Source organism: Lipotes vexillifer, unplaced genomic scaffold, assembly GCF_000442215.2.
Source record: "Lipotes vexillifer unplaced genomic scaffold, Lipotes_vexillifer_v1.1 scaffold390, whole genome shotgun sequence".
Lineage (NCBI taxonomy): Eukaryota > Metazoa > Chordata > Mammalia > Artiodactyla > Lipotidae > Lipotes > Lipotes vexillifer.
In genome coordinates, this window is record NW_006784503.1 from 4472684 (window position 1) to 4487132 (window position 14449).

Genomic DNA, 14449 nt, shown 5'->3' on the forward strand with positions numbered 1-14449 from the left:
ACATATTGAGTTATTGAATATGCTTTTTCCTTATCACTTTTATACTCTTTCTCCTTCTTTTTATGAGAGTTCCATCTAAAGATCATTATTTTGGCTACTAAGATTCATTTGGTTTCAAAATAATTTTATTATATATGATTATTTTAGAAAAGACCTGGCAAGGAATCACTATTTCTCTTTTATTCAAAGAAGCATATTGTAATGTACTTTAATTTATTGATAATTTACCCCTTTTCTTGAGAAAACCCAACTCACAAATAATGAATAGTCAGACTATAGCTTTAATGGAATTACAGGGATATCCATTGTGTCTTTTCTTATAGGTTCTCAAAGCCATTCAGAGATAATATATATTTTCTACATAATTCCCAATGAGGGACAAGATATGTTTTCAAATGATAAAATGTAAACGTTTTGAAGGATCATGAAAGTAAAATAATGTGGAGTTTTTTGTTTTAAAGGAAAAGGGTAGTATCTTTATTAATGTGTCTCCTTTGCTGAATTCTCAGATTCCTTTAAGATACTCTTTTAACATTTTACATTCCCCCCCACCATGCAGACAGAGTTAATCTGTTCCATGTCTGTTATACTTGCCTTTTTTAGCACAATCAGAAGTAGAGTTTTTTTGTGATTAAAAATTTTTTTTTTACTTTAAAATAATTTTAGACTTCAAAGGTACAAAAATAACATTCCCTTAATGTTAGCATCTTTCCTAACTGTAGTATATTTCTCAAGAGCAGAAGTGAAAATTTGTACAATACTCTTAATACAGACTTTATTTGAATCTGACCAGTTTTTCCACTAATGTCATTTTTCTGGTCCAGGATTCAATCCAGTTGTATTTTGTTATTTCTCCTTAGAGTCCCTTAATCTGTGACCATTCCTCAGTCTTTCCTTGTCTCTTATGACCTTAAAACTTCTGAAGAGAACTGATCAGATATTTTGTAGACTGTCCTTCTATTTGGGTTTGTTTGCTGTTTCCTAATGATTAGAAGATTATACATCTTTGGCAAGAGACCCACAGAAGTGATGCTGTGTCCTCCTCAGTGCATCATATTTGAGCATCTGTGAGGGCCTAAATCTTCCCACTCGTCATGCTAATAACCTCAGTCGTGTGGTTAAGGTGGCATCTGCCAGATTTCAATACTGTGAAGTTTTATTTTTCCCTTTGTAGTGAGTAAATATTTAGGGGGAGGTACTCTAAAACTCTGCAAATATCCTGTTTCTCCTTATACTTTTGCCCATTAACTTTAATGTCCACCAGTGCATCTTGTGTACAGCCACTCTTGTGGTGTTTTCCTGATGGTAATTTTCTGTTCCCTTCTTCTGCATTTATTAATTGGAATTCTGTAAGTAAAAGCTGTCTCTTCTTCCTCATTTATTATTCAACTTTTTATTTATATCAGTATGGATTCATGGATATTTTATTCTATGAATTATAATCCAGTATGATCATTATTTATTTTGGTGATCAAACTGTTCACTTGTGATTTTTCTAATCAAGAAAATGTAAACAAGTGTAAATGTACCCAGAAAGAAGAGCTAGGTTGAGGAATAAAAGCATTTGAAAGACAGTATTAAAGATCATTTAAAAGATAAATATTGTTCAGCAATAAAAAAGAATGAAGTACTGATCCATGCTGTAACATGGATGAACCTTGAAAACATACTCAGTGAAAGAAGCTAGTTATAAAAGGTCACATGTTGTGCGGTTCCATTTATATGAAATGTCCAAACTAGGCAAATCCACAGAGACAGTAGATTAGTGGTTGCTAGGGGATTGGGACTAGGTGTTGGAAGGGATAAAGAACGACTGCTGATGGCACAGGATTCCTTTTTAGGGATACGAAAATGTCCTAACGTTGATTGTGGTGATGGTTTCACAGCTATGTGAATATACTAAAAGTCATTGAATTGTACACTTTTAATGGGAGAATTGTATGTGAATTATATCTCAAATAAACCTGTTTAAAAAGAAAGAAAAACAAAACAAATATGGTTATTAAAAATTCATAAAAAGCAGTTTAAGTTTCCATAGTAGATACTGGATAATTAACACTTTGAATATTGGCTGTACTCATCCAGGCAGAGCATAGAACTTTGTATAAAAATATGAAAACTAAATTCTGGAAGTACTAGTGTTTTGCTGTTAGTATTTTTGAATAATTGAACCTCAGACCGTATAATATATGACATATTTTAAATTTATATTTAATTGAAAATAAACTATAAATAAACGTGTTTTGTGCAGTATATTCCAAGGCATTAATTTACAAATTTTTATGGGACTGTCTTACACTTGTAAACTTGCTAAGACTCCCTCTCAGAAAATCACTGCCTCACTGTCTGTTCAGTATAGTCTCATCTCCTAGCTGTATTTATATTTATATGTAATATAGGCATATTTTGTTTATATACTATATGTGTATATTTATTTATCAGTTCATAATAGAGTATTATGTTACGCTTTCATGTTACAAATCATGTTTAACAAGTAGCTAACGGGCAGTTTTGGCTGTCATAGTCTACCTTGGTAATGATAAAAGAGGCAGTAGAAAATATAAGTTTACACATACTTGAGGATAGGATAAATTGTATTTATTTTAAGACTAGATTGACTGGTAAACAAGACAGGTCATTTGGAGCGTTTTCCTTTATACTAGTTGGTTTGTCTTCTCTTTATTTTGGTTATAGTTTCTATAAACTCTTTAAAAATAGACAGTTGCAACAAAGAAAATAGGAAGTTATAAGACCTGATAAGTTAGGGTTCCCATCCAAATCTACCACTAACTAGCTATTTATTCTGTGACTTTGAAGCCAGAACTTACCTCTCTGTAAGCCAGTGTCCACATCTGTAATCGAGGAGCTTCATATACAGTTGGCCACAGGCACATACTTCTTTAGTATGTCACCATATTCAGAAAATGTTTTTCTTCTAAGTAAATACTAGATTTATTATTTTGACTTTTCTTTTAAATGAGACCAAATTTTAATGGATCATATTTACTTCCACATGTGTTAAGAAGTAATACTGTTGTTTCATATTTACATGATTATTGTATAGATTCTTAAGGGGAAGTTTTAGATCCCTTGGGTATAAAATATGGTCACGATTTGAAAACTTCAGATAGTTAATAGTCGTAGACTGTTAAGGTAGTCTGTAAAGACATTTAAAGCTGTTTGGTATAGGCACTTTTAAAATTATTTCATAGATTTACTTTTTGTATTTTGTAATATAGGCATCAGTAATTCCCTCCATTCCTTTTCTTTTTTTAACCCCCTGTCCTTCTGTTATTAAGGGCTACACCCTTCTCTCTTGAGGTTTGAAGTTAGGCTCTCTTGCATTTGGCCTCGGCTTGGCTTGTGGAATGTTCTGTCTTCTTAGAAGAGTGGTTTTGATCAGGCTGTATCTGCTATAATAAAAGATACTTCTTAAGGTATAACAGTAGCTAAATCTGTTCCCTAATGGCATTTCCCCATACTGCACACATTCGCTGTCTTTACTTTAGTTTGAAAATGTATTGTTAATCAGAGTACTTATAGTGTAACTTCACAAGTTTCTCTGTCACATGACTGCGTATATCTGACATTAAATGCTATTCATACATGTATTTTTCCACGACTTATCTAGGGATCAGGCCCAGCCTCAGGAACAATATCACTGAATTCAATGAATGTGGATGCGGTTTGTGAGAAACTGAAACAAATAGAAGGGCTGGACCAGAGCATGCTGCCTCAGTATTGTGCGACCATCAAGAAGGTGACCAGCATGTTTCCCTGCTGACTCGAGACAGGGCTGAGGGCGCCAGTGGCGGGTTCTGTGCATGGCGAGCACTTTGTATTTAGCTTCTCAAAGACGAGTTCTCTGTTGAAGTGGGAAAGCTCTAGGTGGAAACAGGTTTCTTACTATTTGTATCCTAAAATTGCCCCTTTATCCCTTAGTTTAGAAATGGATAAAAGAAAATAAAGTGTTGTATTATAACGTTCCTGTAAAATGATCTAATATAAGGGGGAGTTCCCTGGTGGTCCAGTGGTTGGGCCGTGGTGCTTTCACTGCCTGGGTTCCATCCCTGGTCGGGGAACTAATGTCCCACAAGCTATGCGGCATGGCCAAAAAAAAAAAAAAAAAAAATCTAATATAAGTCAAAACTGCTTTGATGAGAAGTACAAAGCTCTAAAGCATTTCACATTAAGATTAACAATAACATATTTCCAATATGCAACATAGAACATTTGAAGGCCTTTTATGTTACATTTTCTTTAATTATAATATTTATTTGTGACTTAATAATTATCCAAGTAAACTATGCTTGCTTCATTTTCCTCAGATTCTCACTTTCATGTCTTAGAGGACTTCTGATCGTGTCCCATTTGAAAATACCTCAGAGGTTTGGGTTTGCAAGGCTAATGCATTTGAGGAAGTTTATTTCTTCCGAGATCTTTTCTTGCAATGCCAGTAACTACCACGAACCTGGGATTTTGAGGAGGCTTCCCATCTACAAGGCTGACCCAGTCCCCGTTTTAATAGATACTTCCACTAAGTTATACTTTTTCAGAGATACAGTGAAGGAGAACATGAACAACAAGCCTGTAATATTTACGTACTTTAAAGACTGGCATTTAAAAAGGTCTTAAAAGAATTATGAGCACATATACCATTTCACTAATCTTAAACTATGTTTGGTCAGAAAGGTTCGGATAATGTTAGTTTTCTCACAGATCTAGTTAGTGTTCATCCCCATTTGCGAAAGTGTCAAGCACTGCCTTTCCAAGGTACAAACCTGACTCTCCTCAAGGCAGCTTGGTGAGCGTCAGGGAAGAGGGAGGTCTCCACGTGAACCCTTTGTGGGGATTCTGTTTCCCTCAGGACAGTGGTTCTCTCCCCACTCAGCTCTTTACTCTCAGGCCTTGGCTGTTTGAAGCCCATCGTAGCAACTGGTTTCTTAAGTGCTGCTAAGCTCCTTGCATTTCTACAGCAGGATCTCTGCCGTAGGCTTGCTCTGTACATCCTTTTCTTCAGAATTAACTTGGAAACTGAGCATTCTGTTGGTTTTAAACCCAGGTATTCCATAATTTTACCACAGTTAATAAAGTCAGGTTTTGTATTTTGTAAAATAAGTAAGCTACCTGTTATTAATAAAGAAAATTCTATCATTTCTTCCTTGGAAGTGTCTAGAATTACGGAGACCCAATAGTGACAAGATCATTTTCTGTGAATTTAATAGACTGGGAAATTTGTGGGTGGACATTCTTGGTGGCTGAAGTTATCTCGTATAGTTGATAAGCAAGTTTGTCAGCACTTCACTTCATTCAGAAGTTCATTGATGACCAACATGCTGACAGATGTCTTTGTCCCCTCCCAGCAGCTTGCCTTCGTGTTCATGTTTTATGATTAGAGGGAAAAAGCTAACAGTTTTGTTATTGCTTATGGCAGAATAGGTAGTTTTGGAAATAGTTGGAGGGTGAGCTCTTGGGTTGGTCCCTGAAGAATGATTTATTTTACTTGAGCGCCTGAGACACTTGGAAGAGTATGGAGTGGCTTATGTTATTCAGATTCTACTTGTCTATTAATTATTACATGGGGTGATAACCTTCTTTAGGTCAGTATTTTCTAGTCTCTAATATAAATGTACTTTTTGATCACTAGAAGTTCAGAATCTCACGTTTTGTTTATCTTTGTATTTGTGTTTGTTTTTATTCAGGCAAACATAAATGGCCGTGTGTTAGCTCAGTGTAACATTGATGAACTGAAGAAGGAAATGAATATGAATTTTGGAGACTGGCATCTTTTTAGGAGCACAGTAAGATATTTTTAATATTTGTAGAATTATTTACAACATTTTATAAAACGAGTGCCAGTAAGTACTGGTCTAAACTGATATTTTCCTATATTTTTAAAAAAACATGTAAAAATTACATTTTACACTTATGTGTACAACTCTTATATATCCTGTTATGTAGAATATACACAGCAGCACTTAGCAACATTTGCCTTTTGGGCATTTCACTTGGAAATCTGGGAAAGAGGCCACCTGCCAATTCTCCATGCTTTCATTGACCAGGACACTCTCCTTGACCTCACTCAGTCAGGCTTCCTGAAGCCTCTAGGCCTTGACCTTGGTGTCTGTCTTCGTTGGGCCTGCATTGCCCTGTTGTAGGAAGCATCCTGTTAAGTCAGTTGAGAAAGAACCTCACCCTCAGTGTCTGATCACCCTCGCTATCGCTATCTGATTACATTCCTCATCCTCCACCCCTCCTCCGCTCCCCGTGAGGTCCTAGACCCCAGGCCTGCCTCCAGGAGGTACCCTGTCAGGTCAGTTCAACCGGAATCCCACCCCGCCTTACCCCTGATGCTTCCTCTTAGCAACTTTCCATCCACTCACCTCCGCCTCATTCATGGGCTGTAAATGCCCACGTGTCCGCGCTGCTTTTGGAATTGAGCCCAGTTCTATCCTGAGGTCCGTTTTTCCCCATTGCGATAGTTCCTGGTTAAAATCTGTTTTTACTGCTTTAGCTGCCGTCCAGCTGTGGTTCTCTTTGACACACTCCAGTTGCATTTTGTTTTGTTCTTAAGTTCAATTTTAAATTAAAGTAGTTACACAGTGGTCAAATTAGAGTATAGTGTATATGTGATGGTTGTTGTCGTTACAGATATCTGTCAGTGTCTGTGGGTGGGTGGTTCCAGGACTCCCATGGGTACCAAAATCTTCAGATGCTTAAGTCCCGTATATAAAATGGCACATATAGTAATATTTGCATACTACACACATCCTCCTGTATACTTTAAATCACCTCTAGATTACTTATGATGCCTCATACAATGTAAATGCTGTGTAAATAGTTGCCAATGTGTGGCAAATTCAAGTGTTGACTTTTGGAACTTTCTGGAATTTTTTTCCGAATATTTTCAATCTGTGATTGGTTGAATCTGCAGGTGCAAAACCACTAGATTCTGAGGGCCGACTTACTTCTTTTAGTACAGATGATCCTTGAACAACTCGGAGATTAATCCACTGACAACAGAGTCAGCCCTCCGTATCCAAGTTTCCTCCGCATCTGCGGATTCAACCTACCCTGGACCATGTAGAAAATATTGCCGTCTTCACTAGTGAAAAATACCTGTGTGTAAGCAGACCTGCGCAGTTTAAACCTGTGTTGTTCAAGGGTCAATTGTATTATTAATATAGAAAGATAAGCAGATAAGAACAAATGTATTTGAAATCCACTTACAGAAAGTATGCTTTCTCATTTCCATTAGAGTAACTTTATGTTTAATTTTTTTAACTTTATGTTTAATTTTTAAGATAATTTCTAAAGCTTCTAAAATGTGATTTGTCAGTGCGGATACTGATGACTTTTTTTTTTTCTCAAGGTACTAGAAATGAGAAATGCAGAAAACCAGGTGGTCCCTGAGGACCCACATTTACTGAATGAAAACAGCAGCTCAGCTCCTCGCGGTGAATCTGCGCACCGCTCGTCACACGAGTTGCCTCACACTGAGCTCTCCAGTCAGACTCCCTACACACTGAACTTCAGCTTTGAAGAGCTGAACACACTCGGCCTGGATGAAGGGGCTCCACGTCACAGTAACCTAAGTTGGCAGGTATTTATTAAATGCCATTTTTCATATTACTGAAGGAGAGGGTGGTGGTTAATTCTCCGAGATTATGTCGGTGCATTTATATAGTCATTCAGAAAACCTTTAATGAGTCCCTGAGTGAAGAGGATGGAGGGAGGAGTCCCTTCTCTCCAGGAGCTGTGTTCTGGAGAGGACAGTCAGTAGAACAAAAAGAAAATAACATGATTTCAGAAATCAATAAGAATTGAGAAAATAATAAAATAGAGTCAATGGCATCGAGGGTGAACAGGAGCTGGCCTACTTAGGTGGTTAGCTGAGTTCATCTTTCACTTGCTGTTTCCTTGTTAAATTCAGTAATCATTGGCTAAAACACATCTTTATTGGATAACCTGCCATGTTATCCCTTTGAGCACCATAACCTGGTTTTTCAGTACGTATGTTGCACACTGTTCGTGGATATTCGCGTGGTGTTAGATACGGCTGAGTTCTTTCTTTGGATGTTCTTAGAAGAGGGAGGAGAGGCGAGGATCAGGAATAAAAACAAAAGTGAGAGAACGTGAGAAGGAGTAAGGGCTGGACGAGAAGAAAAACTAGGAAAAGACCTAGAGCAGGGTACAGAACAGTGAGAAGACAGGCAAGGGAGGAAAAGTAGTAAGTAGCCACCAAGCACTCTCTACTGAAAGGGAGCCATATTTAGAGAAAGGAGTACCTGTTAGATCTACCATTTTTAAGGGTGTTGTGTTTGATTTAGTAGTAAAAATAGTTTTTGGTTGTTATTATCTTTTTCTACGTACTATCTTGTTTCTTTAAGTTGAGAAGCCATTTTATTGTGTGTTAACTAAGGTAAAAATTTCCTTATTTTACGATAAGTCCGCACTTGACCCTTTTATCTCCCTGTTTCAACAACAGTAATTCCTTTCTTTTCCCTGGAATTCCTTTTAACATTTCTTAAGAAATCCTCATCCTCTGCTTTTCCATACTTGGTATTTACCACCGTGACCTGGAAAGTCTCACAGCCTTCCTATCAATGCAGTAGTTCTCAAACTTGTTTTAAATCTCAGAATCCTTTTACACCCTTAAAAATTATTGGAGACCCCCAAAGAGCCTTCGTTTATGTAAGTTTTATCTGTCAGTATTTACTGTATAAGAAATAAAAACTGAGAAACTTAAACCAATTATATGTTAACATAAATAACATTTTTATGAAAAATGACTATTTTCCAAAACAAAGCATATTTACTGAAAATGATATTGTGTTACAAATCTCTTTAATGCCTGGCTTTGTAGAAGACAGCTAGATTCCTGTATCTGCTTCTGTGTTGAATCTCCTGGGAGGTCACACATGAACCAGCCTCTGGAGACTCCACTGTACACTATTGTGAGAATGAGAGTGGAAAGGCAAAGGTCATCTTCATATTCCTAGGAAAATAGTTTAGACCTTGTGGATCCCCTGAGAAGGGGTCCACATACTGCATTTGAGAGTGAGGGCGGCACTGTCCTGAACTGGGTCTCAGGGAACCTTCTCAGGGAGCTGGGTCATTTTCTCCCGGCGGCAGGAAGACTCTGCCTTATTTCTGCTTCGTTTCAACCTTTGCTCTTGCCCTTTCTTAAACTTCCTTGATTCTTTTTCTTCTGTTTCCTTCCTCTTTTTCCTAATCTTTACTTTTTATTCTTCATGTTATTAACCTTTTCTGGAGTCTGAAGCAATTCTTGTCCTAAAACTTCACATTGGAAGTCAAACTTTTAAAAATATTTTATTTCTGTTTACTTGGACCTGAATGTTGACCTCAAGGCTTCCATTTTTGTTCATTTGGATCCTGTATTTATCATTTTATCTTTTCCATTGCACTTTATACTTTTCCTTTTAAAATCTTTTTTTTTCTTTTTTTTTGCATTTTGAGTACATTTTTTTTCTCTGAATTGGAATTTGACAGAAACTTCATGTCGTACAAGTTGAGAAAGGTTCTATTTAACATACATTTAAAGACTTGAGTATTTTGTTTTTGAGATATATCTTAACTCTCATCTTCTTTCTCTTTACTAAGGGGAACTTTTATATTTTATCAATGAAGGTGACTTTTGCCGTAAATAAATGTAAAAGTTTGAAATGATAAAAACAAGTCCTAAGGTTATTTGTTAATATAACCTTAAATTATACTTTTAAATATTAACAATAAACTAATTTTATTAAAATTTGTATAAAGCTTTCTAATAACAGTAAAATTATTCATAAGTTGACAGCTTTTGTTAAACTGTGTTATGCAGTATTCTTCTAAAAGAATTCGGTATTTTAAGGACTTTAAAAATTCTTATTGTCCATATATATATATTTATATATATTTTATATATATATATATAAAATTTTCTAAGCTGATGTTTATTGTGCCTTTTTTTGGGTGTATTTGAATTCTTAAATTATTATTATTTTTTTGTCTTCACAGTCACAAACTCGCAGAACCCCAAGTCTATCGAGTCTCACTTCCCAGGATTCCAGTATTGAAATCTCGAAGCTTACCGATAAGGTGCAGGCTGAGTATAGAGATGCCTATAGAGAATACATTGCCCAGATGTCTCAGTTAGAAGGGGGCACGGGCTCCACAACAGTGAGTGGCAGGTCTTCTCCACACAGCACATATTACATGGGTCAGAGCTCTTCCGGGGGCTCCATTCACTCTAATCCAGAACCAGAGAAAGGGAGGGATAATGAACCAAAGGCAGATGATGGAAGGAAGTCATTTTTAATGAAGAGAGGAGATGTTATAGATTATTCCTCATCAGGAGTTTCCACTAACGATGCCTCACCCCTGGATCCTATCACTGAAGAAGATGAAAAATCTGATCAGTCAGGCAGCAAGCTTCTCCCAAGCAAGAAGTCCTCAGAAAGGTCAGGTCTCTTCCAGACAGATTTGAAGCTGAAGGGAGGTGGGCTGCGCTATCAGAAACTTCCAAGTGATGAAGATGAGTCTGGGACAGAAGAATCAGACAATACTCCACTGCTCAAAGATGACAGAGACAAAAAAGCTGAAGGGAAAGTAGAGAGAGTGTTGAAGTCTCCAGAACACAGCACGGAGCCTATTAGAACCTTCATTAAGGCAAAAGAGTATTTATCAGATGCCCTCCTTGACAAAAAGGACTCATCTGATTCGGGAGTGAGATCCAATGAGAGCTCTCCCAATCACTCCCTTCACAATGAAGCAGCTGATGACTCCCAGCTTGAAAAGGCAAATCTCATAGAGCTCGAAGATGACAGCCACAGTGGAAAACGGGGAATACCGCATAGCTTGAGTGGCCTGCAAGACCCACTTGTAGCGCGGATGTCCATTTGTTCAGAAGACAAGAAAAGCCCTTCCGAATGCAGCTTGATAGCCAGCAGCCCTGAAGAAAACTGGCCAGCGTGCCACAAAGCCTACAACCTGAATCGCACACCCAGCACTGTGACTCTGAACAACAACAGTGCTCCAGCTAATAGAGCCAACCAGAATTCTGATGAAATGGAGGGGCTAAGGGAGACGCCCCAAGTCATTTTGAGGTCTGCTTCCAGTTCCCACTCAACTGCCATTCAGAATGAGAATCTAAAAAGCATGACGCATAAGAGAAGCCAGCGTTCAAGTTATATGAGGCTCTCAAAAGATTCTTCAGAGCTGCACGCAGTAGCCTCTTCTGATAGTACAGGCTTTGGAGAAGAAAGAGAAAGCATTCTTTAAGAAAAACAAGCAACTTTAAGAAAAACAAGCAAAAGCAGAATACTGTTACTATAATCCCTGTGACAAGACTGACCTGAGTTTTATGGTGAATCCATCCACGCACATCACCTGTACATTTCACTCACAAATAATTAATGGATGAGAAGGTCTTTGGTAAAAGAGACATACACTGTACAACAGAGGGAAGTATAAGATAGCCTGGTCCATCTGTTAGCCCCCATTGTCTTTGTACTTAGAAGCTTAAAAACCCAATATTGTTATTGCACCTTTCGTTGGCATATAACTGCAAGACAAGATCTGAGTATAAAGATAGGTCAGAAATAGTTTATTAAATATAAAGGGCTGAATTTGCCAACAGAAATTAAAAGCTAGAGACCCCTTTCATAGAACATTCATTCATTAAATATTTGAGGGAAGACATGATGTTAAATGAACCAGAAGCAAATTTTGCTCTTAAGGGGTGAAACATAAGAACTTACAGCTTATGGAATAGCCTAGAGACTAAAGGTTAATGCTCTGTAAGTTGCGAACCGGTGTTCTGTGTAATAGACAAATTGCTTATCAAAGAGTTTTTAAATTTTAAGTAGAAAATATAAAGAGGGCTTTAAAAATTGGTAAGAATGTGAGTCAACAGTGCCCAAAGGAGAGCCCAGTAACTGGGTCATTGTGAGCTGCTAGGAGAGTGACCTGTGGAGAGGGGCCGATCACCTTCCTATGACCTGGATGCTCTTCTCTCCAGATCCCAGACCTGGCTTCAAGCACCATCCACCTGCCCGAGAACCCGCCCTGGTCTACTCTGTAGCTCCTTTAGATTGTGTGCTCAGCTTTCCTTAGTGAGCCGAGCGATGAGAGGAAAAAAATGAATTCTTTCTCTGGGAGAATCAGGGAGACATGGATAATAATAGGCACTAAAAATCTTCATGGAATGGGAGACTGAGGACATAACTATAGCAGAAAGGACAGTGACAGTTGACAAGTGACAAGGAAATATTTAGTTAGGGAAAACGAAATCACTGCCTTCTATACCAGGGCAGGGTTTATCTGCTTCACCTGTTCCTAAATCGGCATGTTAATTCTGGGGGGAGGTTCATAAGAAATACTTGTAGACAGAAGTTTAAAAACATGTAACAAAGCAAGAGTAAAAAGAAGATAAATCTGGGTGTGACTTTTCATTTACTGTTAGCAGGGTTAAGAGAATGATCACATTTAAGTATTGTGTGGACTAGAAATTTACCCTGGCATCATGCATTGACTTTTTTTGGTCATTTTAACATAGCTTACTTACGTAGAACGATTTTGGCAGTATATCGTCAGTCACAGGGAAGATGGTAGGTGGTGAGATCATAGAGGAGCAGTTACCTAAATTTTGTGTTTCCATTTTTGATGTTTTTCACTTACTGGATTTTTAATATGCTGAATAGTTTATCTACTTGACCAGTCGTTGCATTAAAAAGTTGCTCGTTTGGGTTTCACTGCCTTGATGTTTGAGTGTAATCTAACATTTTCATAAAGTGTTTATTTTGCATGACCTTAACAAATGTTTTAACCAATTAAAAAAAGAAGGCAGGATGTTGTTGACATTGTATGTTGAAATGTTAACATTTTAGTACTTACAGTGTTTATTAGTCTGCAGTACTATGTAATTAGTCATTATTTCAGGGGCAATACTTTGTTCCTTTTCAGGTGAGTAGATACAGCTTAATATCACTGTAGTGTATTCTTTATTCTGTTTGTAAAGTTAATACTAGAGTGTTAAGTGTACAGATAGATGTAGAAAACAATAAAAAAAGTTGCATGCTATTCTGAGTCATGAATTTTTATTCACTATAGTGACGATGATTCACAATTCAATTAAAAATAAAAAAGTAATTTGTGTGTTTGTTTTGTCAGAGGTCTAAAGTTCATTAAAGACGTTCAGGTGCATGTAGCGCTCGTGCAGCTGCAGGAGTGTTCTGAGCTGCTCTCTCTAGTCTTTCCGAGACAGCGTGGCTCAGTGCCTGAATGGTGCCTTTGTGAAGCATTAGTACCCATGGCACAGCTCTGTACCGTGCATTTCTGTAACTGCAAGAAGTAGGTTTTCCAGATCCTGGGAGGGTATCAGTTTAATTGTTGTATGAACATTCTGGAAAAGTTTGCTTTTTCATAGTGTTTTAGAAATTGACAAACCAGATGGGTTATTGAGTCACACCATCATCCCTTTGAATCTGTGTGTCTATGTGCATGTGTATCTGTATCTATTTATAATCCATAGCTCAGCCTAACTCTCACATACGCAAAGCTCTGCTTTAAGCTGGGTGACAAATGACGGAAAAGAGAACTGGTGCTCTACTCTCACATAGGCAAAGCTCTGCTTTAAGCTGGGTGACAAATGACGGAAGAGAACTGGTGCTCTAAACTTGCTAGTCCCTTAGCTTCTGCCTCGGAGTCTTGCCATGTTTTATAAACCGTTTTGCCTTTACTTTAAGCCACCAATAGTTCTGTTCATGTACCATAACGTTAAGCCAGATCCATTCACTGTGGACGTATGGAGTGGTACCTACGAGGACAGCCTTTCAGTAGGAGAGACTAGAAAAGAAGCTGTTGCTCTCTCTCAACTGATACAACTTTCAGGATGCTGAGCATTTAAGGATCAGCTCTCAAATTTGGAGAAATGTCAAATTCATAATAACCAACATTTTCAATATTAACAGGAAAACTTGTTTTTGTCTTACATTTTTATTTAAGTTTTCTATAGCAGTCAGAATAATTTTAGAAACTTACTTGCTAAAATTCTTAATCTTAAATTGAGGGCTCTTTGGATCACTTGCATGTTATAGTTCTGAGTGAAATATACTTGTAATCATGATTTTTTTTCTTACAAATACTAACCATTAGAAAATATTTTCGAATGAAATTACATCCTTTATCCTTCTGGCTAAAATACTAAATTTAAAAGGTTTTAAAACTACATAGATTTTGGCTGTGCCAGGAATTCTCAGCCTATTTAGAGGTATCAGCCTATTTAGAGCTTAAAAATCACTGAATTCCTGGTTAACCCTTGAGTAAATCAGCGTAACTACCAGGAAAAGAGAACCAGAGGGCACTGTGCCCTCTACGAATGAGTGACATTGAGGGAAGAAGCAGGTAAAAGGGAAGGAGCAATGAAATTAACTTCTTTGACAAACAC

The 14449-nt window shown here is 37.4% G+C and overlaps 1 protein-coding gene across 1 annotated transcript in view; it reads left to right on the top strand.

Annotated features, from left to right (window-relative positions):
- The window catches only part of KIDINS220 (kinase D interacting substrate 220), an 89898-nt gene extending 78615 nt beyond the window's left edge, over positions 1-11283 (top strand). The window contains exons 27-30 of the mRNA XM_007456942.1: positions 3632-3760; positions 5703-5801; positions 7373-7603; positions 10021-11283. Of these exons, the coding sequence (XP_007457004.1) occupies positions 3632-3760; positions 5703-5801; positions 7373-7603; positions 10021-11283 (1722 nt within the window). The remainder of the gene's footprint in view (positions 1-3631; positions 3761-5702; positions 5802-7372; positions 7604-10020) is intronic.
- The last annotated feature ends 3166 nt before the right edge of the window (positions 11284-14449 follow it).